This window comes from Geotrypetes seraphini, chromosome 6 (assembly GCF_902459505.1).
Source record: "Geotrypetes seraphini chromosome 6, aGeoSer1.1, whole genome shotgun sequence".
NCBI lineage: Eukaryota > Metazoa > Chordata > Amphibia > Gymnophiona > Dermophiidae > Geotrypetes > Geotrypetes seraphini.
Window position 1 is genome coordinate 4952521 of NC_047089.1, and position 26972 is coordinate 4979492.

The following is a 26972-nucleotide window of genomic DNA, read 5'->3' on the forward strand; positions in this document are numbered from 1 at the left end:
GGTCTTCTTCGTCCGTAGGTTAAACCCAGGATGGGATCAGGACAGGCACACCGGCAACTCCTGGCTGGAACAAAGTGAAGCTCATTCACAAAAGTATCTTTTCTATTTCCTCTGCTTCATTAATAATGGTAATTAGACAAGGTGTTTGCAGAAGGTAATCTTGCACAAACATTGCCCAGTGTCTGCCATCTGAAACAGGATCTCGCTGGGCAGGGCCTCCAAACAGATTTGCGCACACAGAATCTCTTGCCAAATCCTGCATGGTGCCTCCGAGAGATTCCGTCTGATCTCACAGGGATGTGCATTTGGAAATGCTTTTTAATCAGCCCACTGGTGCCCAGTACAATGGGAATAATTTCTCTGCCTTTCCATGTATCTCCTTGACTCTCTTTCTGCAGACGTAGTACAGAATAGTCACTTGGAACTGACACATCCTTTTGGGAGAAACTGGTTTGTTTGTTTCTCACCCGCCCTTATCCAGGGCGAGTTACATATTAACATACACAATAAAAAGATTTACATTTATCGTACAAAACACTATATATAACACTATATATAACAAATATATACTATTTTTATAAAACACTATATATAACAAATTACATATAACATGCACGTTGCATCAATGACAAATTTAATTTAAGGCCAAAACTGGCCAAACCCACACATACATCAAAATATACAATTCCATACGTCATCCAAGCTGCCTCAATAACAGACATCATTAAACCAAATAAAACAAACCAGACCATCGAACACTTCCGTGACCAGCACTCAGCACTCAAGTCATCACTCCTCCTCTCTCAGCCAAACTCAGACCCTATATTTCATTTCACAGAATCGGGGTCTTTTCAGCAGTTTCCTAAAGTTCGGAACATTTTGCTGCTGGCGAACGTATCCTGCAAGATTGTTCCACTCTCACTGTTTCTGGAAGAGGAAAGCCTTAACTCCAGCACAGAGAGTACAGACAGATCGCAATGCTCAATTGAGCGGAGCAGTTGAGCTGGCTCATGCGGAAAGATGCTCTGGACCAGGTGTTTAGGGGCCAACTTCTGTAAGCACATGGTTCTCTTAACATGCGGTGTTTCCCTGTTCTGGGCTCTTCTGGAATGTTCTCTTGGCTCCTTCAATTAAGCAAAATGTAGTCTTCAAACAGGGAAAACAACTGAATTGGATGAAGTAAACCACCATAAACTAGTTGGTGCACTGGCAGTGTATAAAGATTTTTAAATATATAAAGTAATAAAAGAACCATTTGAGACATCACATAAATATCTTGAAATGATGTGTCCTTACGGAGCTGCTGGTATTGTGAAGGATAGAATGATGTCCAGAATGGTCCAGAATTTGGCATCCATAAGGACAGCCATACTGGTTCAGACAAATGGTCCATCAAGCCCAGTATACCTGTTTCCACAGTGGCCAACCCAGGTCCCAAGTACCAGACAGAAACCCAAAGAGTAGCAACATTCCAGAGCTGAGATTGTGATGTCATAATGCCTCATTCCACCAATGCCTAAGAGCCAAACTCATCAGTGATGTCACAATGGCTTCATTGTCCTATAAGAACATAAGAGCTGCCATACCGGGACGGACCCAGTATCCTGTTTCCAACAGTGGCCAACCCAGGACCCAAGTACCTGGCAGAAACCCAAAGAGTAGCAACATTCCAGAATCTCCAGAGCAGCAAGATTCCAGAATCCCAAATAGTGGCAAGATTCCATGTGGAATCCCCAAATAGCAACAACATTCCATGCTACCGATCCTGGGAGAAGCAGTGACTTCCCCTATGTCTATCTCAACAGCAGACTATGGACTTTTCCTCCAGGAACTTGTCCAAACCTTTTTTAAAACCAGCTACATGTGCTCTCACCACATCCTCTGGCAACGCATCTTCATATCTGCCTCCCATCAAATAAATAGCCAATTACCATCCCCTATAGATTTAGACGTAGCTTTATACATCCGGTTCTAAATGCACCAAGGTATAAATCTCTCTAAAGTTGAAAGGGGATAGATTCCGTACAAACGTAAGGAAGTTCTTCTTCACCCAGAGAGTGGTAGAAATCTGGAACGCTCTTCCGGAGTCTGTCATAGGGGAAAACACCCTCCAGGGATTCAAGAAAGGGCTGGATAAGTTCCTGCTGAACCAGAACGTATGCAGGTAAGGCTAGACTCAAGTAGGGCACTGGTCTTTGATCTAAGGGCCGCTGCGGGAGCGGACTGCTGGGCCCGATGGACCACTGGTTTGACGCAGCAGCGTTCTTAAGTTTCCTTACTCCCCTCATTCTCTCCCTTCCTCACTGGTAGAAGGCCAGATGAGTGGTCTCCAGTATTGACCCCTTAGTACCTCTCATCCTGCAGGGCCTTCGCTCTCCCTTCTCACCTAAACACCCCATCTGCATTCCTAATTATAATGCGTATAGCATTTGAGAAATGATTACTAGCAGGGCATCCACACGTCAGCCATAGGGTTGGTGAAAGTCCTGGAAGATGCAAGTTGCTTCCAGTATTCTGTAAGTGACCCATGTACATTGGAGGCCAACCTATGTCCTGCCATTCTCCTGCTATTCTTCTGAAACTACAAGCTGTGTGAGCTAGGACAAGTATTTATTGAAGAGCCCTTAGGAGAATACCGGCATTTATGTATGTATGAGTGTATCATTATTCAGAACACAGGGGTATATGAAGCACTTGGTTTATAGAATTACACATCACAAGGTCTCCAAAGATTAAAGCGTAAAAGCAGGTGTCCTTCAGTGGACAGGAAGCTCTGGAACAAGAGAGCATAGGAAGAGGGCGAAAGAGGTGAAAGGAAATATTTCTCTATGGAAAGGGTACTGGTGACAGGGGAAGAAAGCATGGGACAAGCACCAAGGATCCCCGAGGGAGAAGGAATTGTACAGGCTGGACAGGCCACACGGCCTTTTTTGCCATCATGTTCTGTGTGTCTACATGAGACCTCATTTGGAATATTGTGTACAATTCTGGAGATCTCACCTTCAAAAAGATATAAAAAGGATGGAGTCGGTCCAGAGGAAGGCTACTAAAATGGTGAGTGGTCTTCGTCATATGGTGTATGGGGACAGACTTAAAGATCTCAATCTGTATACTTTGGAGGAAAGGCAGGAGAGGGGAGATATGATAGAGACGTTTAAATACCTACATGGCATTAATGCGCATGAGTCGAGTCTCTTTCATTTGAAAGGAAATTCTGTAATGAGAGGGCATAGGATGAAGTTAAGAGGTGATAAGCTCCGGAGTAATCTAAAGAAATACTTTTTTACAGAAAGGGTGGTAGATGCGTGGAACAGTCTCCCGAAAGAAGTGTGAAGACAGAAACTGTATCTAAATTCAAGAAATAGGCATGTGAGAGAGAAAGAGATAATGGTTACTGCAGATGGGCAGACTGGATGGGCCATTTGGCCTTTATCTGCCATCATGTTTCTGTGAATGAGATTTAGAAGCAGTTGTGCAGACTGCACAACTGGAATACCAGGAAGAAGGTGGAGAACTGCCCACTTTGGTTCAAGCAGAGGAGTTGCTCCATGTGCTCTATATGCAGGAGCTTAGCCTTCGGATCCAGTCACTCCATATGAGCATGAGATTGGACCTGCCCTTCACAGAGAGGCCAGGACAGTTGCGGGGATGGACTTAGGGATATAGATCATGTCACAACCAGGTAACTGGATAGATTCTGTTACAGCTGGGATTTGACGTGGGAGCACTGTTTCAGTCTGTCAGGGAACATTTACGAAGCAGGTTTGTAAAGTGTTGACTGATGGCACTTAATCTCATATTTCTCGTCATGGTTGTTTTTTTGCTCAGGTGTGTCCATCACATTTCAGCTGATAATATGGAAGCGATCATTCCTGCCACTTGCTGGCTGAAGCTCATTCTTGGCTGTGTTTTTTCCCTCAAGGTAAGACATATAAAATGTTAGCTGTTCCTCGTCTGAATCCTTTTCCCATGTCCCTCAAAATTCCAGTAATAAACATCACCCATCCCCTGCTAGCACATCCCACCCCAGATCACCAATACCACCAGTAATAAAATCCATCCCCTTCCATAGCCCTCACCCCCAGATTCTCTATACCCCTAGCAATAAAAATCACTTCCCCCTTTTCATCCCATCACATATTCTCTACACCCCCAGTAATAAAAATCACTCCCTTACTATAACCCCTCACTTCAGATCCTCAAAACCCTAGTAATATAACACGGTGGCGGTTTACCCGCGGCCACCGCATTTTAGCCGCGGGTCACCCGCCGAAAACAGGGAAGAAAACTAGCAGTCGCTGCGGCGACGGGGACAAGGCCATTCACCGCCCGCGGGGCGGTGAATGGTCTTGTCCCCCGCAGTGAGGCATGAAGGATCGCGCGGTCCCCGCAGCTCACACCCGCCCGCCCAATCGATTCCAGTGTCCAGCCAGCTCTCTCCCCTCTCCTCACCCCAGTCTGCAGATCCTCCTCCTCGGCGACCCGCACGCTACCAGAGAGCCGCGCACACCCGCCGCTGCTCAGCCTCGATCTTCTGCTCTGACGCAACTGGAAACAGGAAGTTGCAGCAGAGCAGAAGATCGAACACTGAGCAGCCGCGCGTGTGCGGCTCCCTGGGAAAGCGCGCAGGTTGCCGAAAAAGAAAACCCACAAACCAAGGTGAGGAGAAGGGAGAGAGCCGGCCAAACACCAGGATCGACCGGGCAGGCAGGTAGTGGCCGCGGGGACCGTGCGATCGTTAGTGTTCCCGGCTCAAATTGGAAGGAGGGAGTGAAAGGAAAAAGGCTTATATGGATGCAGCGGGGACGGTGACAGGGCGGTGAATGGGATGGCGGTGGCGGTGACGGGGCGGTGAAAGGGATGGCGGTGACAGTGACGGGGCGGTGAAGGGATCGGCGGTGACGGGGCGGTGCAGAGGATGGTGGGCCGGTGATGGGGCGGTGACGGGGACAGATTTTTTCCCCGTGTCATTCTCTAATTGGAAGCTAAGCAGCGTCAGGCCTGGCTAGTACCTGGAATGAGGGACCACTGGGGAACACCATGTCCTGTAGGCTGCAGGGCCCTATGTCGGACAGCAACAACAAAGGGGAGCCACACACTGCAGGAAAAACATCACAGGGAGGATTCCTCATTGTGCACACAGCCATGGGTCAGTGGTCAACTCAGAGGCATGCACACACCTCACTGGCACTGGCACCTTTGCTCCCCTGCCTATCCAGTCCAAATCACTCTTCTCCATGCAGAACTTATCCCTCAAATGCTGGATCTCCTCCTGTGTTGTTGTTTTTTTAATGTCGTGTGGGGTGGCCACTCTAGTTGCTGCTGCTTGGAACTCTTCTCCCCTAAAATTGTGCCCTGGAAATCTCTCTTTTCTTTCCCTCTTTATCCCGGGCTGCTGTGGCATCTTTTCCAACTGGTTGTCCCAGCTTCTTGGCCTGTTCTTGCAGCGAAGTATGTAATTTCCACCTCCCCCAGTCCCCCATGCCTTACTCTCCTTATAGTGTTACTCACACAGTTCTCTCCTTGCTTAGCTTGTGGTATCACAGACCGTGGATACTGGTGAGCCCCTGCTGGCTGAGAGCTCTTCGGTGCAGTTCCTGAATGCCCCGCACAACCTGGTGGCCGGATACATCCTACAGGTCCTCTATCATTGTGAAAGGAACCAGGTGGTGCATGTTGAGGTTTTGGCTTCATCGTTATTGAAGACGGCCATCCCTGTGTTCAAGAAGCGTTGGGCCTGCAGTCCTGGAGTGCGCATGAAGCTTCGGCGGGTGCGGATGGACCTGCCAGACCAGATAGTATTCCGGGAGGATTATTTCATTAAACATTCTATCATTGTATCTTACGTGGTGTTAAGAGCCTGGATCGCAGATGACTCTTCGGCCTCAGTTCATTCAGACAGTTCATATGACCTTGCGGTGGCTAAGATCTTTCACCATATTCAGCCGCTACCACCTTACAGCAGACCCCAAAAAGACCATCAACACAGCCTAAACTGGGACCAGCAGCTTGTTTGGCAAATGAGGAAGGACACGTTGCCACAGTGCCCGGTTGAGCAAGGTGAGAGGGGCAGGCTGGGGCAGAGGGCAGTGGGAGTTTGTGGGTGTCAGACTTATTTATGCGGACCACAAGATGTGAGAGAAATTCACTTGTGAAAAGGACCTGGTGGCAATGTTCTGACATTAAGAAAAGACTAAAGTCTTGATATAATTTACATAAAATCCATGAGCGGATTTCCCCTCCCAATGCGATCTGCTTTCCAAATCCCAGACAAAGTGCCGGGTTATGAAAAGCTGTCCGAAAGGTAAATCTGCACATCGGGTAACCCTAACTCCAGGGCCTGTCCAGAGTGATTGAAAGCAGTGGCATAGCGAGAGAACCTGGGGCCCAGCATCACACACCTCCCTGGCAATGGGGTGGGGGTCTCTTAAATGCACTCCTCCCTCCCTCCCTCCCGCTGCTCCTGGTGGCTTGAGTCTGCCCTCTGACAAAACTTCCCGGCCCTGCAAAAAGGGGGCCAGCATGAGCATTGACACAACTCCCTGCTTACTGCCGGATAAGAACAGCACTATAATAGAGAGACTGACTCAAGTAAATTATACCACCCACAAGACGGAACCGCTGTACAGTAACTCAGCTCAGAGACATAAAACTCTGAAGAGGGGGAGGTCACCCCCTCTTGGGGCAAGAGTTTATCATCCAATCATAGCATAATTATTGATAAAAGCGGGTCGAACTCAAAGATGTGAAGTTAATTAGTATCTGTATATATAGCTCTTAATAGAAATGCAAAATTCAATGATTTCAAAAAAATTTTTGCACTCAGGTTGACACTGGAAATATGAAAACCTCACTTAACTTAATTTCAGAGAACAGCTCATCAGAGTCCTGACGCGGCCCCGTTTCGGTGTCTGCTTCAGGAGACCCCGCCAACTGAGAGTTGTATTCTCCTAAAGTATCACACCATGTTAGAGTTCAAAAACTGTGGTGGGTCAAAAAATGAAACTTTTTTGAGGTACCGCAGGAAAGGCTCATCACTGTCATGTTAAAGCTGACATCACACGTCTATGAACCAATCAGATGCCATGCCATATAAAGTCATTTATGACACGTTCCCACCCAAAGGGTGAAGGTGACTGACAGAACGTGAGATTCATCTAATCTAATCTTTCATTTTTTATACTGATTCATCCCAACAGGAGGGCTTGACTCGGTTAACAAAATATTAATAAAAATTATACAGGAGATTAGAACAGAAACTATCGGCCTCTTTAACAAAGCCGCGCTAAGTGGCCCCGAAGCCCATAGAGATTTAAAGGGCTTCGGGGCTTTTGCTCGTGGTTTTTGTAAAAGAGGCCGTATATCTTTAGGCCAGAATTTTATCTTTTATGATTTATTATTTGAAAAAGAAGGATCATTAGTAAATTTCTGATAGATATGTTTTTAGTACTTTACGAAAAGTGGGTAAATGAGAGAACTCTAATTATAGAAGGAAGGTCATTGCAAACTTTTACGAATAAAAAAAGAAAACCATTGACAAAAATCGGCCATAGTTTTTACTCCTTTAACCAGTGGGAAAGCTAAGTTTATATTTCTGAAAGCTCCTAGAATTAGAGATTTCTTGTGAATTAAATGAGACTGGAACCAAAGGAGAAAAAAATACCAGATAGGATTTTGAAAATTGCAGTTGCACATTTAAATTGGATCCTCCAGTAGACAGTGAAGGGATTTCAGTAAAGGTGTGACATGGTCAAATTTCTCTTTACCGTATATCAACTTAGCCGCCGTGTTCTTGAGAAGTTGTAGCCTCCTCAAATTACATTTACTTAAATAAGCATACAGCTGAGATAATGCAAAATGTTGCTGCAAAAAAAAAAAAAAAAAGATGACGTACTCTTCTAAGCATCTTTAAACTGAAAAAGCATTTTTTTAGTAACATGATTAATTTGAGCAGATAATGAGAGTGAAGAATCCAGAACAAAACGCAGAACTCTAGATGAAAAATCCATTTTCAATGAGTCACCAGAGGCTTACAAAATGGAGCTGGGCAACTGCCCAAACCATAATCATTTTGTCTTGGTAGTATTTAATTTCATGCACACTGAAAATGCCCAAACTTGGATTCTTAAGATGCAGGAATGAATATGATTTCAAACTATTCAGAGAAGGATCGACTTCCAACAAAATAAAAGTATCATCTGCATAATTATAAACTGGATTGGAAATAGTTTCAAAGATTGCAAAGTAGTCCTATAAATGTTAACCAAAATAGGGGACAGTGGAGAGCCCTGCGGTACCCCACAAACGGAGATCCAGATAGGTGAAAACTTGCATACGATCTTAACATCAAAAATCCTTTAAACCAGTCTAATACCTTTCTGTTAAGACCAATATTAGCTAACAATTGAATCAAAATATTAGGGTTAACGACATCAAAAGCCGCTGATAAGTCAAATTGTAGCAAAATTGTATATCGACCCTGAACTTTCGCTACCAAAGAAATCAGTAGTGTTTCTGTGCTATAATTTGTATAAAACCCATGCTGAAAAGGGAGCAGAATAGAGAATGTGTCCAATTATTCTGAAATATATTCAATTAATTTAGTCACTATCGGTATGTTTGCTGTGGGACGATAAGTTGCAGGGACATGGTTCGCTCTGTCCGTTTCCGTCCACTATTCAGGAGGTTTGGCTTTGGCTTTGGCTTCTGCTCTCAATGGGAAGAACTTTCTATGAGGGTAGTTGAGAACTGGGGAAATGATGGTCTGTCCGGGGATATGTTTATGTTCATTGAAATTTGATATATCGCTCAACTGGACTATTGTAATTCTATTTTTGTTGGCTTAAGTACAGGACATGAGAAAAGACTTCAGTTAATTCAAAATACTGCTGCAAGATTGATCTTTGGAACAACAAAATTTCATCATGTGTCACCTTTACTAAGGAGTTTACATTGGCTTCCTTTTTTTTTTTTTAGTATAAACTTTTTTATTCACCAACATGAAAGATATACACAGAACAGAGAGAACACAATTATTTTCTCAGTACAATGCCACAATACAGATTAACATGGTAACACCCAACTAGAAATCTCAGATATCAGCGAGAGTCCAGGCCTGTACTCTGATAGCCTGGAGCCCTCCAAATCCATACTAGACACAACCCCCCAACCGCTCCATCCCAACACCCCCCACCCCCAAAACCCCACCCTCAACCCACTGGCAAGACGGGGGCAACTGGCTTCCGCAAGCGATTGACCACCTGGCTCTTTATCACAGGGGGCAGAGTATCCAAATAAGAAGCCCAAACAGACAGAAAAAGCTTGCTCCGAGATCCAGAGAATCGAGCGGACATAGACTCCCAGACCATTAAAAGATGCAATTTATTGCGCCAATACCAGATGGTGGGCGGGGAGTCCTGAAGCCAATGAGTAAGAATACATTTCATTCCCACAATATATCCCTTACGAATGAGCTGGCTATCCCCTGCAGAAAGGCCGCCTAAATAGCCCTCCGCCAAAAAAATAGTCCCTTCCACCGATGAGGGGAGCCGATAACCAACCAAAGATTCCAAATAACAGCGTACCTCCATCCAAAAGGCAGAAATTGAAATACACAGCCACACCCCATGTGCCAAAGAATTATCAACCCGGTGACATTTCAGACAAATAGCCGTAGGGGCACATCCGAAATAAAAGGCCCGCTGCTGAGAGACATATCCCCGATGTAAAACCCGAAAGTGACATTCCCGGAGCTCGGCGCTCTGCACCACCCGAGGGATCCGGCGCACCAGAGGAGCCAAGGACGCCACCCGCGGGCGACATCCCAGGTCCCGGGCCCAAGATGCCAAAAGCTGCTGATAATCCCGCCGAGGCTGCAGAGCCACCAATCTGCGATGATATTGAGAGATAGAAAGCCAATCCCACTGAGCATCAAAGAAAAAATCGCGTACAGTGATAGCAAAAGACTGGGTCAATGAGTCCCTGGGCAAGGAGGCTGCATAATGGGAGAGCTGCATATAAGCAAACCGATCCGTCGCCCCCAAAGACCAGGACGCCTGGAGAGTCAAAAAAGGAACAGCGCTACCATCCATCTGTAGAAACTGCTCCAAAGTTCGGAGTCCCTTCCTCGCCCACCGTTTGAAAACAACATTGTCCTGACCCGGACTGAAGGCCGCATTGCCCACTATGGGCAGCAGAACAGAACTGAAAGACGAGTGACCCCACATCCGCGAAACACATCTCCAAGCCCGACGAAGCGGCTCCACCAAGCAGCTACGGGCCCCCGGCCCCAATCGCACCTTCCCGTCCCACTGTAAAAGATAAGGCAGAGCCCACGGAAAGAAATAATCAACCTCCAACTCCCGATCAGTATGCTGAGAGCCAAGAAAAAGCCAATCCCGGACATGCCGAAGCAAGCATGCCAAATTATACAAACGAATCGAGGGAAGACCCAATCCTCCCTGTGCCCAGGACCCCTGAAGGAAAGAACGATGCATTTTACCTTTCTTACCCCCCCAGCAAAATGAAATCACCAGTCTCTGAAGACCCAAGATATCTTTTTCCAAAAGAAAAAATGGAAGCGTTTGCATGACAAATAACCATTTCGGGAAGATAATCATGCGAAAAAGATGAACACGGCCCATCAAGGAAAGAGGGAGATTCAACCAGCGCCGTAAAAGCCCCTTAGTTCCCTGCAACAAATGATCAACATTCAAACGGTAAAGCGCGGAGACATCCATAGACAACAAAATACCAAGGTATCGAAAAGAGGATCCCGCCCAGCGCAAAGGAAAATCCGGCCCCCATTCCACCCGCAAAGATTCCGGAGACGCCATAGCCTCCGACTTCTGCTTATTTAAACGGAAACCAGAAAAATCCCCATATTCACGAAAACACTCCAAAAGAGCAGGGAGGGAGGCCCGAGGATCCGTCAAATAAACCAAGAGGTCATCGGCAAAAGCCGCCAGTTTAAAATGATGAGCCCCCACGACCATTCCCATAATGTCCGGGTTACCCTGCACATCCCGAATGAGAGGATCCAGAGTCAGGATAAACAACAAAGGTGAAAGGGGGCATCCCTGGTGAGTACCCCTACAAATTGGAAAAGGATCAGAAAGGGTATCATTGGCCCACACACGGGCCACCGGGTTTTCATAAAGAGTCCGCACCGCCTGAATGAACCAGGGGCCGAGACCGTACACTCGCAGGACCTCAAACATAAAGCCCCAATCTACCTGGTCAAAGGCCTTCTCGGCGTCAAAGCTGATCATCAAAGAAGGCACCTGATCCTGTGCAGTCCGCTCCAAAGCCGCCAATATACGGCGGACATTTTTAGCAATCGCACGGCCCTTCACAAAACCCACTTGCTGATCAGAAATAAGACTCGGGAGTACCAAGGCAAGACGGGTGGCCAAAACTTTAGCAAAAAGCTTAGCCTCAAAATTCAATAAAGAGATCGGTCTGTACGACTCGGGTCTTGTCGAATCCTTCCCCGATTTCAACAGAACAATAATCTGTGCTACATTCAAGTGGCGAGGGAGCTCCCCCAAGCCGACCGCCTCGTTAAACACCGAAGCCAACAAAGGCGCCACCTCAGCTCGCAATATCTTATAAAACTCGCTACGTAGCCCGTCCGGGCCAGGAGACTTACCCAAAGCGCTAGCCTGGATCTCCCGCTCAATCTCCCCTGCAGTAACCTCCGCCTCCAACTGCTCCCGAGAGGAAGCTGAAAGAGTCGGGAGATCCCGACCAGCCAAATATACCTCCCCATCTAGCAGAGGGTCAGAGGGAGCAGAATACAAGTTCTCAAAGAAATCCCGCAACTCCCGGTTGATGTCTCCATCAGTATGCACTATCTCCGAGTTCCGCGTCTGCAGAGAAGCAATACGCGAACTACCCCGCTGCTGTCGAACTAGCTTTGCAAGAAACGTACTACTCTTATTCGCAAAGCGATAAAGATGATACCTATAATGCTCCATAGACCGACGAGCGTATTGGTGTAACAGAGAATTAAGCGAACACTGAGCCTCCAGCAATCTAGCCCTATCCGGGAGTGCCCGAGTGGTGCCGTAGCGTCGACGGAGAGAAGAAACCAGTCTCTCCAGCCGAAGCAGCTCTCGCGTGCGCGCTTTCCGCTGAAAACTAGCATAGGAAATAATCTCACCCCGAAGGACCGCCTTTGCCGTCTCCCAAGCCAACGAAGGAGTACCAAAATGAGCTGCATTGGTATCCTGAAAAGAGCGCCACCGGGCTACCAGATGTTCGTGAAATTTACTATCACGATAAAGGTGGCAAGGAAAGCGCCAACCCCGAGGGGTCCCCGGCGTCCGAGATAACTGCCATACCAACGCCACCCAAGCATGGTCCGATACCTCAATAGGCCCCAGCGTAGACTCTACGATCTCTGCAAACACAGAGCGGGAACAGAGAATATAGTCTATACGAGATAAGGAAGCATGGGCCCGAGAAACGTGAGTGAAATCCTTCTCCAAGGGATGCAAGACCCTCCAGGCGTCCACCAAGTCAAGGGAAGCACAAAGAATCTCAATTCCAGTAGCAGATTTCCGAGATTCCCTCCCCACCCCCGACGATCTATCCCAAAGAGGATCCGCCACCTCATTGAAATCCCCCCCCACCAACAGAGGAACATCTCCATAGACCGACAAAAGGTCTGCTAAATGATGAAAAAAACCCACGCCCGGGCTATTGGGAGCATAAAGGTTGCAGAGAATGTAAGGTTTAGAGTTCAAACTAACCGAGGCTATCACATACCTACCCTCCGGGTCCCTAAGGACAGTCTGTACCTCCAAATGAAGATGTTTGCCCACCAAAATAGCCACTCCAGCCCTCTTACCCAACGCCGGGGAATCCAGGACATCCCCCACCCACCAGGTTCGCAGTTTGGCATGCTCCGCAGCTGTCAAATGCGTCTCCTGCAAAAAGGCCACGTCCGCCCGGCTCCTCCGCAGCTGTCGAAGCACCTTCTGTCGCTTTATTGGGGAATGAATGCCCCCCACATTCCAAGATAATAACTTAAGGGACATAAAAATGAAACAAAAATACCCAACAAGGAATCAAAAAATTCAAAAGCCTAGGAAGAGGCGTCCCAGCAAGCCCCCCTCCTAAGGCCACAGTCCTGCGGAAGCCAGTGCCTGCGGTCACCATGGAACAAGAACAACAACCCTCCCCACCCCACCCTCCCCTCCCCCCCAACACCAACCCACCCCCACCCACCACCCACCCCAACCCAACCCCCAAACCCAACCAGACCAATCCTACCCCACTAAACTCCTCCCATCCCATCCACCCCAACCCTTCTGGTCCCCACAGGAACCCAATCACTACAGACGCCCCCTCCACAGAAACCCCCCCCAAAATAGCGAAGAGAACTGGACAAACCCCCAAGAGCAACCTTGCAGAATTAGAACCCATCTCCCAATCTCAAGACAGCCTCATATAATGCCTCAGTGTCCCAGGAAGGGCCCCCCGACCCAAAGGAACCTAATCCCAGACCCTATCCACCCCCTAATATCCCTTGAGAATGAAAACCATGAACCCCAAAACTCATACTCAACAGGAACCCCAAAACCCCCACTCTAACTCTCCTCCCCCCCTCCGCACCCATCGCATCAGACACGCCGCCAACCACTCGTCCCCATGCACGCCCCTCACCCCAGTCAACAAGCTCAACACATTGGCTTCCTTTTTAGGATTACCAGACGTCCGGATTTCCTCAGACATGTCCTCCTTTTCGATGACATGTCCGGGGGTCCGGACGGCTTTTCAAAACCCGGCACATGATCGAAACATTCAAAATGCTGAAGGGAATAGACTTAGTAGATAAAGACAGATTGTTCACTCTCTCCAAGGTAGGGAGAACGAGAGGGCACTCTTTAAAATTGAAAGGGAATAGATTCCGTACAAACGTAAGGAAGTTCTTTCTTCACCCAGAGAGTGGTAGAAAATTGGAACGCTCTTCCAGAGGCTGTTATAGGGCAAAACACCCTCCAGGGATTCAAGACAAAGTTAGACAAGTTCCTGCTCAACCAGAACGTATGCAGGTAAGGCTAGACTCAGGGCACTGGTCTTTGACCTAAGGGCCGCCATGGGAGCGGACTGCCGGGCACGATGGACCACGGGTCTGACCCAGCAGCGGCAATTCTTATGTTCTTACTTTGCTTGGGTTTTGAAAAGCTTTCTCGACGAGAGCAGGCAGCCAGAGGGGGGAGGGAGGGGGAGTGGAGAGGGGGGTACTAGGGCAGGGCTATGGCGAGATTAGGGGTGGCACTGGGAGTAGCAAGGCAGAGATGGTTAGAACTGGGGGCGGGTCTATAGGGTCTGGATTTTACTACAGTAAAATCTGGTAATCCTATCCCTTTTCGACTGACAGTGCAGTTTAAATGCGCCTGATCTACTCTTTACCATCTTCCTCCCGACTCCGATACTACCTGATCTACTCTTTACTGTTACTCGAAATGACCAATGTTCTTCTTTTGTAACCCACCTTCTTTAACTCTTTTGTAATCCGCCTTGAGCCGCAAGGTAATGGCGGAATAGAAATCTCTAATGTAATATAGTTTTTAAAATTATAGATGGACTCTTTGACTCCTTCATTCCTTTGTCCTTAAACTCTTGGAAATCCACAGAACCAACTCATACATATAAACTCTTTTCTCTCTTTAAAAACTATTAGATCTGTTCGTAAAATTGCTCATTCTTTCCCTGATTTACTTCCTCAGGTTTTCCAAAAAATCTCAAAAACTACAGTTTCAACACTTCTTAGTTGATAATTCTTAAGGATTGTAATGTCTTTTCGCAATATAACTATTCCTTACCGAGTTGAGCCCTATTTTTTTTAGGGATGACTCGGTATATAAGTCCAAGATTTAGATTAGATTAGAAGCTTACAATAGATCGCCTGGGTTGGGGGGAGGGGGGACTAGACACCTGTGTGTAGCCTATTTAATAATGGAACCTGGGGGTTAGGCTGAAGGATAAGCAGGATTGGGGGTTGGGGGAAATATCCACACATATAAAAACTAGGTACTCCAACCAGACGTCCTCCTTTTGAGGACATGTCTGGGGGTCCAGACAGCTTTTCAAAACCCGGCACTTTGCCCGGGTTTTGAAAAGCCTCCACTAAATCGCGTCGGGCAGGAGGAAATCCACGCATGACAACATCGCGTGGCATCCGTGCATGTGTGGATTTCTTCCTAGCCGACGAGAGCAGGTTGCGGGGGGCAGGGCTGGGGTGGGTAGAACTGGGCGGGGCTGGGACCGGTCTATGGGTCCGGATTTTACTTTAGTCAAATCTGGCAACCCTAAACCAGACTCCATGACAGAATATGTCTACGTGCTCATCATGTGACAGTATGGACCAGATTCTCGAAACGGCGCCTACATTGGCCGGTGCCTCCTAAAATGGCACCAGACACGTGCCAAATCACACGTAGGCACCATTACCAGGATCGCGGCTACTGTCAACACAGGCACTGGTAACGTAGGCCAGGGTTTTGAAGGCCTCAATTACCGGTGCCTATATTTGACGGAGAATCGCGCATAGAGATGTTTAAGGTCACTTCTAGCCAAAACCAGGCCTACTTTGACCTTAGACGCCATTAGGTGCCTCTGTAGACACGATTCCAGCATCTTTTTTGTACCCTGGACACGAGTAATTTTCTAAAAACCCTTTCAGGTCATCTGGAAGCACTGGATGCAGGCAGGTATACGCACTTCAGATGCTGCTTGACGTTTCACAATTGCAACACAAATTTGGTCTTAATAAATCACAAAATTTTAGATGATTGCGGTTGAAGCAGGCCATTCAGGAGGGGTTCCCTGATTGGAAAAATCTTAAAAATCAATATAGTCTGCCGGTCTTATGTTTTCAGACGGACTTCCTGGGACACCAGGCCACTCAGTGGTATAAATTAATATCTGGATTTTTGAATAAGAAACCAAAGAGTGGTCTGCGTGACATTTGGAGCATTGAGATAAAGCAACAGATTACTGCGTCTCAATGGCCACGAATTTGTACAGTGTCTGCATCTGTAAGACAAACATGGTTTTTCTTATTACATAGAGCTTTTTGGACCCCAGTTCATTTACATAAAGTAGATAATTCCAAGTCTAATAGATGCTGGCACTGTCATCTTGAACCTGGGACGTTGGACCATTTGTTATACTATTGTCCCTTGATACTGAAATTTTGGAGATCTATTTGGGATCATAAGAACATAAGCAGTGCCTCTGCTGGGTCAGACCAGGGGTCCATCATGCCCAGCAGTCCGCTCACGCGGCGGCCCATCAGGTCCAGGACCTGTATAGTAATCCTCTATCCATACCCTTCTATTCCCTTTTCCTTCAGGAAAATATCTAATCCCTTCTTAAACCCTAATACCGTACCCTGTCCTGTCACACCCTCCGGAAGCGCATTCCAAGTGTCCACCACCCTTTGGGTGAAGAAGAACTTCCTAGCATCGGTTCTGAATTTGTCCCCTCTCAATTTTTCCGATCAAGTTAATAATTTATTGGAGAATCCAGTGGCATTATCATATGATACCATTTTATTTGGTACATTTATGAGAGCGAAGAGTCAACTTTCTGTGAGAAATAACAAACTTCTTTTTATAATGACAGGGGTTGCCATGCAGCTTATTTTAAAAAATTGGAAAAATTGGGATAGATTAAATTAAATCCAGTCTACAATTGGCTAACACACGTAATCCCTCGGGAAGAATGTCTGAACTAGGAAGAATACAAAATCAATGCAAAAAAATTCTTTAAATAATGGACATCAGTATGAGCCCTTGGTGTACAAACGGGAAATTATGGCTCAGGCTTCATAGGTGACCAGCACCAGACCAAAGTCTAAATGAGAACTGCCCCATACATCATTTAGTCCTTTTCAAAGTTATCAAACTGGTAAGTCCAATCAGACTCCCAATTTTAAATCCTAACCAGACCTACACACCGAGGGAGAAAGGGTGGAAAATACACAATAAATGAAGACACTACCAAGAAACCAACACAGTAACTGATAAGAGTAAAGTATAAAGTGCAAAGTGCTCACACACAATTCATGCTCTGCTGGAGGAGGCTGTGATGGAGACCACCGTTCTGGGATTCAAACGCAAGTTGGATGCACACCTTCTTGCAAATCACATCGAGGGATACGGGAAATCAGGGTCTCCAACAGGGAGCACCTAGCTTGGCCTCCGTGTGTGCGGGTCACCGGACTAGATGGACCTAGGGTCTGATCCGGTGAAGGCGTTTCTTATGTTCTTATGCTAAAGTTCTCATGCGCCTTTGCATGATGTGCTTAACCCTTTCAGGACCAAGGGACCTATTTGTCCCATAACTTTAAAATCCTATAAATTTTGATTGGGATAGTCTACAGTTCTAAATTTGATATGTACGGATTCCATAGGATACTGCCTTTATGTAAACAAACTGGTTCCGACATTCATTCATTAGCGTCGTTGCCAGATGGACGAGAAGATTCACTTGCCACACTGTCCATAAGCCAGAAGTGTGATTTTTTAAAATAAAAATAATGATATTTCACAAAAAAAAATCAATTTTTTGGCATCTGCAAGCCCTTTTTACCATAAAAATGTCGTCAAAACCACAAAAATTGGCCTACGATCCTTATGGTCCTGAAAGGGTTAACCCTTTCAGGACCAAGGGACATATTTGTTCCATAACTTTAAAATCCTATAAATTTTGATTGGGATAGTCTACAGTTCTAAATTTGATATGTACGGATTCCATAGGATACTGCCTTTATGTAAACAAACTGGTTCCGACATTCATTCATTAGCGTCGTTGCCAGATGGACGAGAAGATTCACTTGCCACACTGTCCATAAGCCAGAAGTGTGATTTTTTAAAATAAAAATAATGATATTTCACAAAAAAAATCAATTTTTTGGCATCTGAAAGCCCTTTTTACCATAAAAATGTCGTCAAAACCACAAAAATTGGCCTACGATCCTTATGGTCCTGAAAGGGTTAATGATTAAGGAATTTAATAAAAACGCCATGAGATAACACTGTTATTATAACGAGCAGAAAAATACTAAAACCCTTAGGGCTCTTTTGACTAAGCCTCACTAGCGGGGTTAACGCGCGTGATTTTTCACCACTCGCTAACCCCCCCCGCTGGCCAAAAACTACCGCCTGCTCAAGAGGAGGCGGTTGCGGCTGGCACGTCCGACGGTTTAGCGTGTAAAAGAAGCCCTTAAAGTGAAATAAATAGAGTTCCTACAAAATTCATAAGAAAGTGAATAATTAAGTAATTGAGCAGAACCAATTGCAGACTGGATTTCATGTTGGACTTTATTGGCTGCTACATCGTCCATAGGGTTATCATTTTTTCTGCTGTTTTTGATAGATTGAATTAAATTGCACATTCTGGTGGGAATCCCTCGGTTATATTTTTTAAATGGAGCGGTTTAGGCCATTCAGCAGGGAAATTACAAGAAATTGATGGATGTTTGGGAACCATGAACTAAATTCTGTAAGGATTAATCTCTTTAAATGTCCCTTTAAACATACACATCCAGGGCGGGTACGTTTTGGAATTGATTTAGGGCAGGGGTCTCAAAGTCCCTCCTTGAAGGCCGCAATCCAGTCAGGTTTTCAGGATTTCCCCAGTGAATATGCATTGAAAGCAGTACATGCACATAGATCTCATGCAGATTCATTGGGGAAATCCTGAAAACCCGACTCAAGGAGGGACTTTGAGACCCCTGCCCCTTGGAGGGTTCCCATAGAGCAAGGGTGTCAAAGTCCCTCCTATAGGGCCGCAATCCAGTCGGGTTTTCAGGATTTCCCCAATGAATATGCATTGAAAGCAGTGCATGCACATAGATCTCATGCAGATTCATTGGGGAAATCCTGAAAACCCGACTCAAGGAGGGATTTTGAGACCCCTGCCCCTTGGAGGGTTCCCATAGAGCAAGAGTGTCAAAGTCCCTCCTATAGGGCCGCAATCCAGTCGGGTTTTCAGGATTTCCCCAGTGAATCTGCATTAAAGCAGTACATGCACATAGATCTCATGCAGATTCATTGGGGAAATCCTGAAAACCCGACTCAAGGAGGGACTTTGACATCCCTGCCTTTGCAGGGTTCCCATAGAGCAAGGGTGTCAAAATCCCTCCTTTAAAGGCCGCAATCCAGTCGGGTTTTCAGGATTTCCCCAATGAATAGGCTTTGAAAGCAGTGCATGCACATAGATCTCATGCAGATTCATTGGGGAAATCCTGAGAACCCAACTGGATTGCGGCCCTCAAGGAGGGACTTTGAGACCCCTGGTTTAGGGGGTATGTTTTGATTGTTCTTGAAGGTATTTATTGATTGATTAATAGATGGAAGGGTGGGGAAAAATAATTTTCTTTCTTATAAATTTTGGTAAGTTTAATGTGCTTTAATTTAAATATTCTATGTATGTGTATTAATTATTGTGCACATCTGTAGCTTAAAAATTGAATAAAGAATTAAAAAAAAAAAAAGAAAAAACCCTTTCATGTGGTGAGAGCAGGGTTTTAAGTGCAGTAAAAGTTGCTAAAAATACGCCCCCCCCCCCCCCCCCCGAGTCTAGGGTGACTTAAAGAGGGTGTCTGGAGGCTGGGGGATGGATTGAAATCCGTTCCACACAGACTTCTTTCCCCTTTAGAGTCATTCCTTCTAGAATGTTCTGAGTTCTGGTCTGTTTCTGTCATGCAGAGATTGCAGACATCCTGCCATTTATCTTCGCTTCTACTGGGGAATATTTTGGAATAATGAAGAAGTTAAACCCTTATAGCGACCCTGTTCTGGAGATGACAAGACAGAGAGGCATCACAGCGACCCGGTAAAACAGCTCCCATCTGTCTGTCTGTCTGTCTTTAATGTACTGTCCATTCTTGCCTCGTTTGTTCTGTAGTGGCCTCTGAGGTCACACGCAGCCAGTCAGGTTTTCAGGATATCCACATGAATATACATGAGACAGATTTGCATACACTGCTTCCTTTGTATGCAAATCTATTCCATGTTCATTGGTTGTGGGCATCCTGAAAACCTGATGGGCTGGGTGGAGAATCATTGATCACTGACACAGTATATTTGAGAAAAGAGCCACAGCCACGCCTGATCAAAATCGGACAAAAAAATCAGATCGGAGCAGATCCTCTTAGTGCATCTAGGCCTGACTGAGGACAATGACACCTCCAACAACATCCCTGATTGGTTAAGAAAGTGACCCGATGAAACACAGCTTGAATAAAAGAAGCTGGCCTTTTCTCTGAGAACAAAATTTCATCGTCTGAGTTCAGTAGATGCACAAGTGATAAACGATTTAAGAAAAATAATCAACAGTACTTATAATAGAGAATGGCACGGGGACACATTTTCCCTATCCCTGTGGGAACTCATTTTCCTGCCCCGTTCTTGCAAGCTCCGCCCTCATCTGCACAAGCCTCAAACACTTTAAAATCCTAAGTAGCAACATTCTAGAGCTCAGATTGTGATGTCATAATGCCTCAATCCACCAATGCCTAAGCTCCATCCTCATCCGCACAAGCCTCAAACACTTTCAAATCCTAAGTAGCAACATTCTAGAGCTCAGATTGTGATGTCATAATGCCTCAATCCACCAATGCCTAAGCTCCGTCCTCATCTGCACAAGCCTCAAACGCTTTCAAATCCTAAGTAGCAACATTCTAGAGCTCAGATTGTGATGTCATAGTGCCTCATTCCACCAATGCCTAAGCTCCACCCTCATCTGCACAAGCCTCAACCGCTTTAAAATCATAAGTGTTCGAGGCTTGTGCAGTTAAGGCAGAGCTTACAGGAATGGGGCAGAGACAGGGACAGCGACAAAACTCATGGGAATGGGATAAGAAAATTGAGTTCCTGCAGAGATGGGACCAAAATTGTCCCCGTGTCATTCTCTAGTTTGTAGCTCAGATTTCTGTACAGAACACTCATTGGCAATAAAGACCACTTCTTTCAAAAAAATACTGTATAATCCAGTGCTATAAAAAGTAGTGGGGCTCATTTAAAAAAAAAAAAAAAAAAAAAAAGAAAAACATCCAAAAAGTGGCCTAAAGGGCCAGATGGACATTTTTCTTGCCAAATCCTTCCAGTTCACTAGTTTTGAAACCTATGTTCTAGGCAGATATCCATGTTGTTCCTCTGCAGTTCGTCTAAATTTCAAGCGGGCATGTTAGAGGTGTGGTGTTGATGACTTGGACGCTTTTCTGCCGTAATCAAACATTTAAGAGTACATCCAGGGCACCTCCTTTCCCTTCACCCACCCACGATCTTCTTCTCCTGCATCCACATCATCTGGTGACTTCAAGGTTGAAAGAAGGGGTGGAGTTGGGCATCATCACAGATCAATAAGGTGCATGAAAAGGTTTCACTTTATATTGGAACAGAAAGTTGCTCAGTGGGAAGACTTCCTGGGTGAAAGGTTGATTTTGAGAGGGCCTCTTAATATTAAGACCACTCTGAAAGTGTTGTGCCGAACTGGTTCTGCTGAATCATCTCATTCCCCCTAGAGCAGGGGTGTCAAAGTCCCTCCTCGATGGCCGCAATCCAGTCAGGTTTTCCCCAATGCATATGCATGAGACCTATTAGCATACAATGAAAGCAGCGCATGCAAATAGATCTCATGCAAATTCATTGGGGAAATCCTGAAAACCCGACTGGATTGCGGCCCTCCAGGAGGGACTTTGACACCCCTGCAGTAGAACAAGATGCTGGGACAGAAATCAAAATAAATACAACTTTATTTGTAGTGTATTCAACAAAAGAAATTGACTGCAGTCAAGGCTTAAAATTCGGCAGCCACAAAGGTAAGTTCACAGTGGCAGTGTTTGCACAACAGAATGTTTCTTGCACAGACCGTGAATGTACTTAAGTTCATAAGTAAACAAGAGCATAAGCTTCGCCGCACCGGGACGCACTCAATATCCTGTTTCCACTAGTGGCCAATGCAGGTCACAGGTACCTGACAAGATTCGAAAAGAGGAATAAGCAGTGAATTTTCCTCAAATCCACAATTCAGATGTCAACTTCAGCATTAAACTCTAGCTTCAGAATTTTCCTGAGGTGACTTTCTTTCTGGTCCCTTCATTACTGTCCTCCCCAAAATAGAATCCCCCTTTCAGTGTAAGGCCCAGATATTCTAAACTTACTGTTAAAATTCTGTGGTGACAGTAAATTTCTGATTTATAAAAGACAAGCAATCTTATAATGCCCCTCACCTGGAATATTGCGTTCAGTTCTGGTCTCCTTATCTCAAGAAAGATATAGCGGTGCTGGAAAAGGTTCAAAGAGCGACCAAGATGGTAAAGGGAGATAAGAACATAAGAAATGCCTTCACCGGATCAGACCTTAGGTCCATCTTAGACTGGCCACCCGCACACGCGGAGGCCAAGCTAGGTGTTCCCTGATGAAGACCTTGTTTACCTGTATCCCTCAATCTGATTTGCAAGAAGGTGTGCATCCAACTTGCGCTGGAATCCCAGAATGGTGGAACTCCTCTTATATGAGGAAAGACCAAAACGGTTAGGGCTCTTCAGCTTGGAAAAGAGACGGCTGAGGGGAGATGATTGAAGTCTACAAAATTCTAAGTGGAGTAGAACAGGTACAAATACAGTCAAATCTCGGTTTACGAGTGCATCGGTTTGCGAGTGTTTTGCAAGACGAGCAAAACATTCGTAAAATCGGTGCCTCGGAAAGCGAGTTTGACTTGATTTACGAGTGCCACCCTCCGTTATCCGGCATCCCTCCCCAGCGATCCGGCATCCCCCCCCCCCCCCCGCTCGAGTCGTCCACCCCCCCCCCCCGCGATCTTACATGCTCCCCCGAGCACCAAAACGATATCCCTTACCCCGATTGGGCACCGGCACCAGCACCAACGCACAGGACATGCTGATGCCGGTGCCCGAAGATCCTCCTCTTCTATGCTGGGCTGGGCGGTGCATCGGCGATCCTTCCTCTTGCCTGTGCTGGGCTGGACTGGGCCTTGAGCATTTGCGCATGCTCAAAGCCTTCTGGTCTCACTCTCTCCAAGATTCTGAATCTGAGAATCTCGGAGAGAGCGAGACCAGAAGGCTTTGAGCATACTAAATAGTGATGGTTAGAAAAGAAGGGAAAGGGAAAAGTTACATTATTAGAAGTTAAAATTTAAAAAAACCCCAAAAACCAAGGTTCCACTGTAGATCGATTTTATATTCCAGCAAAAATTACAAAGACTAGGGGAAATACTTTTAAAACCAATAGGAGGAAATTTTGTTTCATTCAGAGAATAGTTAAGCTCTGGAATGCGTTGCCAGAGGTTCTGGTAATAGTGGATAGCGTAGCTGGTTTTAAGAAAGATTTGGACAAGTTCCTGGAGGAAAAGTCCATAGTCTGTTATTGAGAAAGACATGGGGGAACCCACTGCTTGCCCTGGATCAGTAGCATGGAATATTGCTACTCCTTGGGTTTTGGCCAGGTACTAGGGAGCTGGATTGGTCATCGTGAGAAGGGGCTACTGGGTTTGATGGACAATTGGTCTGACCCAGTAAGGCTATTCTTATGTTCTTATGAGATGCGCTTTTAAGATATGTGCATAAGACATGTTTTTTTTAACACACACGTACATTGCAACCCCCATCAAGTATAAGAATAGCCTTACTGGGTAAGAAGGAAGGATGTTGAGGAAATTCCTTATGGTGGTCAATCCAGGTCACTAGTACTTGACCAAAACCCAAAGAGTTGTAACATTTCATGTGGAATCTCCAAATAGTATTAAGATGCCGTGTAGAATCTCAAAGAACAGCAAGATTCCAGAACCCCAAAGAGTAGCAACATTCTAGAACCCCAAAGAGTAGCAACATTCCATGCTACCGATCCAGGACAAGCAGTGGCTTCTCCCATGTCTTTCTCAATAACAGACTATGGACTTTTCCTCCAGGAAATTGTCCAAACCTTTCTTAAAACCAGCAGGACCCTAAATCTACTCAACAATCCTTGATATCCACAGTCCAGGTAGCCAATATGTTCTTATTAATGCCATCTACAGAGCCACACAGTCATTGCATTATATGGATGAGATTCTACTGAGGATGTCTATGAATTATCTTTGCCTGAATGTCACGAAGACACCGATTTTATGGCTTTCCTGCACTGGTATTGTAGGAGCTCCGCTGAATTTTGTGTATTCTGGTGTTACCATCCTAATACAGCAGGAAATTAAGAGTTTGGGAGTAATTCTAGATACATCCTTTAAATTCCATAGCCACATTGCCTCAGTACTTGAGACTGTTTTCTTTAAAATTAGGATCCTACTCAAATTACGGGATTTGTTGTCAGCTGCAAACTTTAGATTAGTTATGCAGGACTATCTCTTACCACACCTAGACTACTGCAACTCTCTCCTTTATGGCTTACTGAAGATATCACTCAGAGCACTTCAAGTGGCTCAGAATACCGCTGCTAGGGTAATAGCTAGATTGGCCCGCTGTTCCCATGTCACACTGGTTGCCGGTTATATGGAGAATACAATTCAAGCTTTTAACTATGGTATTCAAATCTGTCCGTGACCTATTGGCCAAGGTGATTGCTTCTCTTCTGCAGATATATGGACCCTCTTGTTCTTTGAGATCACACAACAGAAATTTTTCTGGTTGTTCTCACAATTTGTTCTGCCACTAAAGTCGTAAATCGATCACGTTTGTTCCAAGTAGCTGGACCTTCACTATGGAACTCGGTTCCAGGTTCCATCCGTTTGATTTCTGATTTCCTGGCATTTCGAAAAAGCTTGAAAGCCTATTTTTTTTCAACTTGCTTTTTCAAATTTGGCCATTTTGTAATCTTGTAACTGTTTGGCTTTAATTATTTTAAGGTATAGGTTTAAGGCTGTTTACTGTATGTTGATATGTTATAATGATCTGTCACGTATTGTTGTTATAGATGTTTGATGTGTTTTATATAAATAAATCTCTGCCTTTGACCTTTATCCTTGACCGAAAGAATAATCCCTGGCTTTCCGTTTGCTTCACTGTCTCCAAAAGTTATGAAAACACTTGTGACATCTTCTGTGCAGAACATTGCAATATCCTTCATGACAACATGGACAAGCTTCAGCGGTGAGGACTTTCAGGGGGTTCAGTGAATCCCCAGCCCAAGAGCCCTACTTTTTTTGTTTAATTTTTTGCTCGATGCAGTTTGATATGTTGAGTAGGCAGCCTGCTCAACCAAAAAGTAAACAAAAACAGCCAGGGCTCTTAGGCTGGGGATTCTCTGAACCCCCCGAAGGCCCCTACAGTACTGATCTGAATTTGACTGGCTGAGCAGCATCTGCCTGTTGCCTACTTAACAATAAAATTCAGGGCAGTGCTCTCAAGGTCTTTAGAGGGTGGGGTGAATCCCTTGAAGGTCATGACTTCATGCCACTGAGCTACAGCAAATAACAGTCTGTCGACTTGATGAGTCTTGGCGATCTCTTCGTAATATCCCTCAGCTCTCATCTAGGTCATAGCTTCTCAATCTGGTCCTCAGGACACACCCAGCCAGTTGGGTTTTCAGGATATCACAATGAATATGCATGAGATATATTTGCATACAAAGGAGAAAGTACAATAAAATCTTCCTCATGCATATTCATTGTTGATATCCCTGAGGCCTGTGTTGAGAACCCATGATCTAGAGCAGGGGTGTCAAACTCTGGTCCGCGGGACAAATGCGGCCCAAAGGGGACTTAAATTTGGCCTGCACTTCGGCCTGCGATTTGGCCCGCCATTCCTTCCCTTCCTCCATCCCGGCTTCCTGGTCTCCTCTTCAAAGCAGCCTGCCGAGGATTGCTGGCCGGCTGTAGCGAACCTTGTAGGCTGCCGTCTACCTCCGAAGCACGTTTCCTCTGACATGATCCTGTACGTAAGAGGAGGGGGTGGGACTGCAGCAGAGGGAACGTGCTGTGGAGTCCGAATCAGCCTGCTAGGTTTGCTATAGCAGAACCAGCGATCCTGTAAGCCCAAATCAAAAGCGACGATGTAGCATTCTAAAGAAAATACATGTCAGAGTTACTTGAAGTACAGTAACACAGCAGCTTTTATTTACTAAGTCTCTAGTTTGTAAACTCTGCAGAGGAGAATTAGACGAGTCGAAGAGGGAAATTTTATTGCCTGTTTAAGAAATGTACTTGGGATTAAGTTGTGGACTTTAGAAGTTAGATGGTGCTTTAAATCTCTAGGACCTAAAAGAGAGAGGAAAAGTCTTTTTTATTTATTTTGTTTACATCACAGAGCTGGCGCGCGGGGTTGGAGAGGTTGTAACTAAGACTAAGGTGTGCATTTAGCACGTGCTAAATTGATTAGCCTACCTTAATAAAAGGACCCCTAAGTATCTTAATAAAAAATTTGGCCCGTGTTTTAGATTTCGGCCCCTTATGTGATTGAGTTTGACACCCCTGCTCTAGAGAAATGTTACGAATGGAATTTCATTCTTTCCTTTTACGTTTGAAAAAAGAAATCCTGAAACCAAACTTCTTCTTTGATTCACCCTTCAAGTACTTAGACACAGCAAGCCCCTCTCTTTCTTCAGCACCTACAATCAACACACAAAGCAAGAGATGGAACCAAATCAGAGATGCTTCAATAGTTTGGAGTTTGCATTGCATCCTAATCCTTTCACGGGGTTGTTTTTTTTTTCCTTTCCTTGGTCAGCTGCACCTTCTCCACCTGGCTCTACCTCATGCAGCGCTGTCCAGACAATTTCTGTGGCATTCTGTACCAGATGGACCGGGCCTTCAAATATGGCAGTCCAACTCTCTTACTAACCAAAACAGGTGAGTCTTCAAGGGGGTGGCTGTCAACTGTGTGCTAGCTCATTCCTGGTGACTTCCAGTCGGTCCCTCTACATGGTCTGTAGGTGTTTGTTCATTCAAATTAAAGGTTTCAGTCACAAAGGGGGAAATTCTGGAACACCCAGAAAAATGTA

The 26972-nt window shown here is 45.5% G+C and overlaps 1 protein-coding gene across 1 annotated transcript in view; it reads left to right on the plus strand.

The window, feature by feature from the left end:
* The window catches only part of LOC117362480 (protein sel-1 homolog 3-like), a 115556-nt gene that overhangs the window by 14422 nt on the left and 74162 nt on the right, over positions 1-26972 (plus strand). Inside the window, exons 2-5 of the mRNA XM_033948902.1 lie at positions 3829-3922; positions 5532-6060; positions 19728-19854; positions 26699-26820. Of these exons, the coding sequence (XP_033804793.1) occupies positions 3857-3922; positions 5532-6060; positions 19728-19854; positions 26699-26820 (844 nt within the window). The 5' untranslated portion in view covers positions 3829-3856. The remainder of the gene's footprint in view (positions 1-3828; positions 3923-5531; positions 6061-19727; positions 19855-26698; positions 26821-26972) is intronic.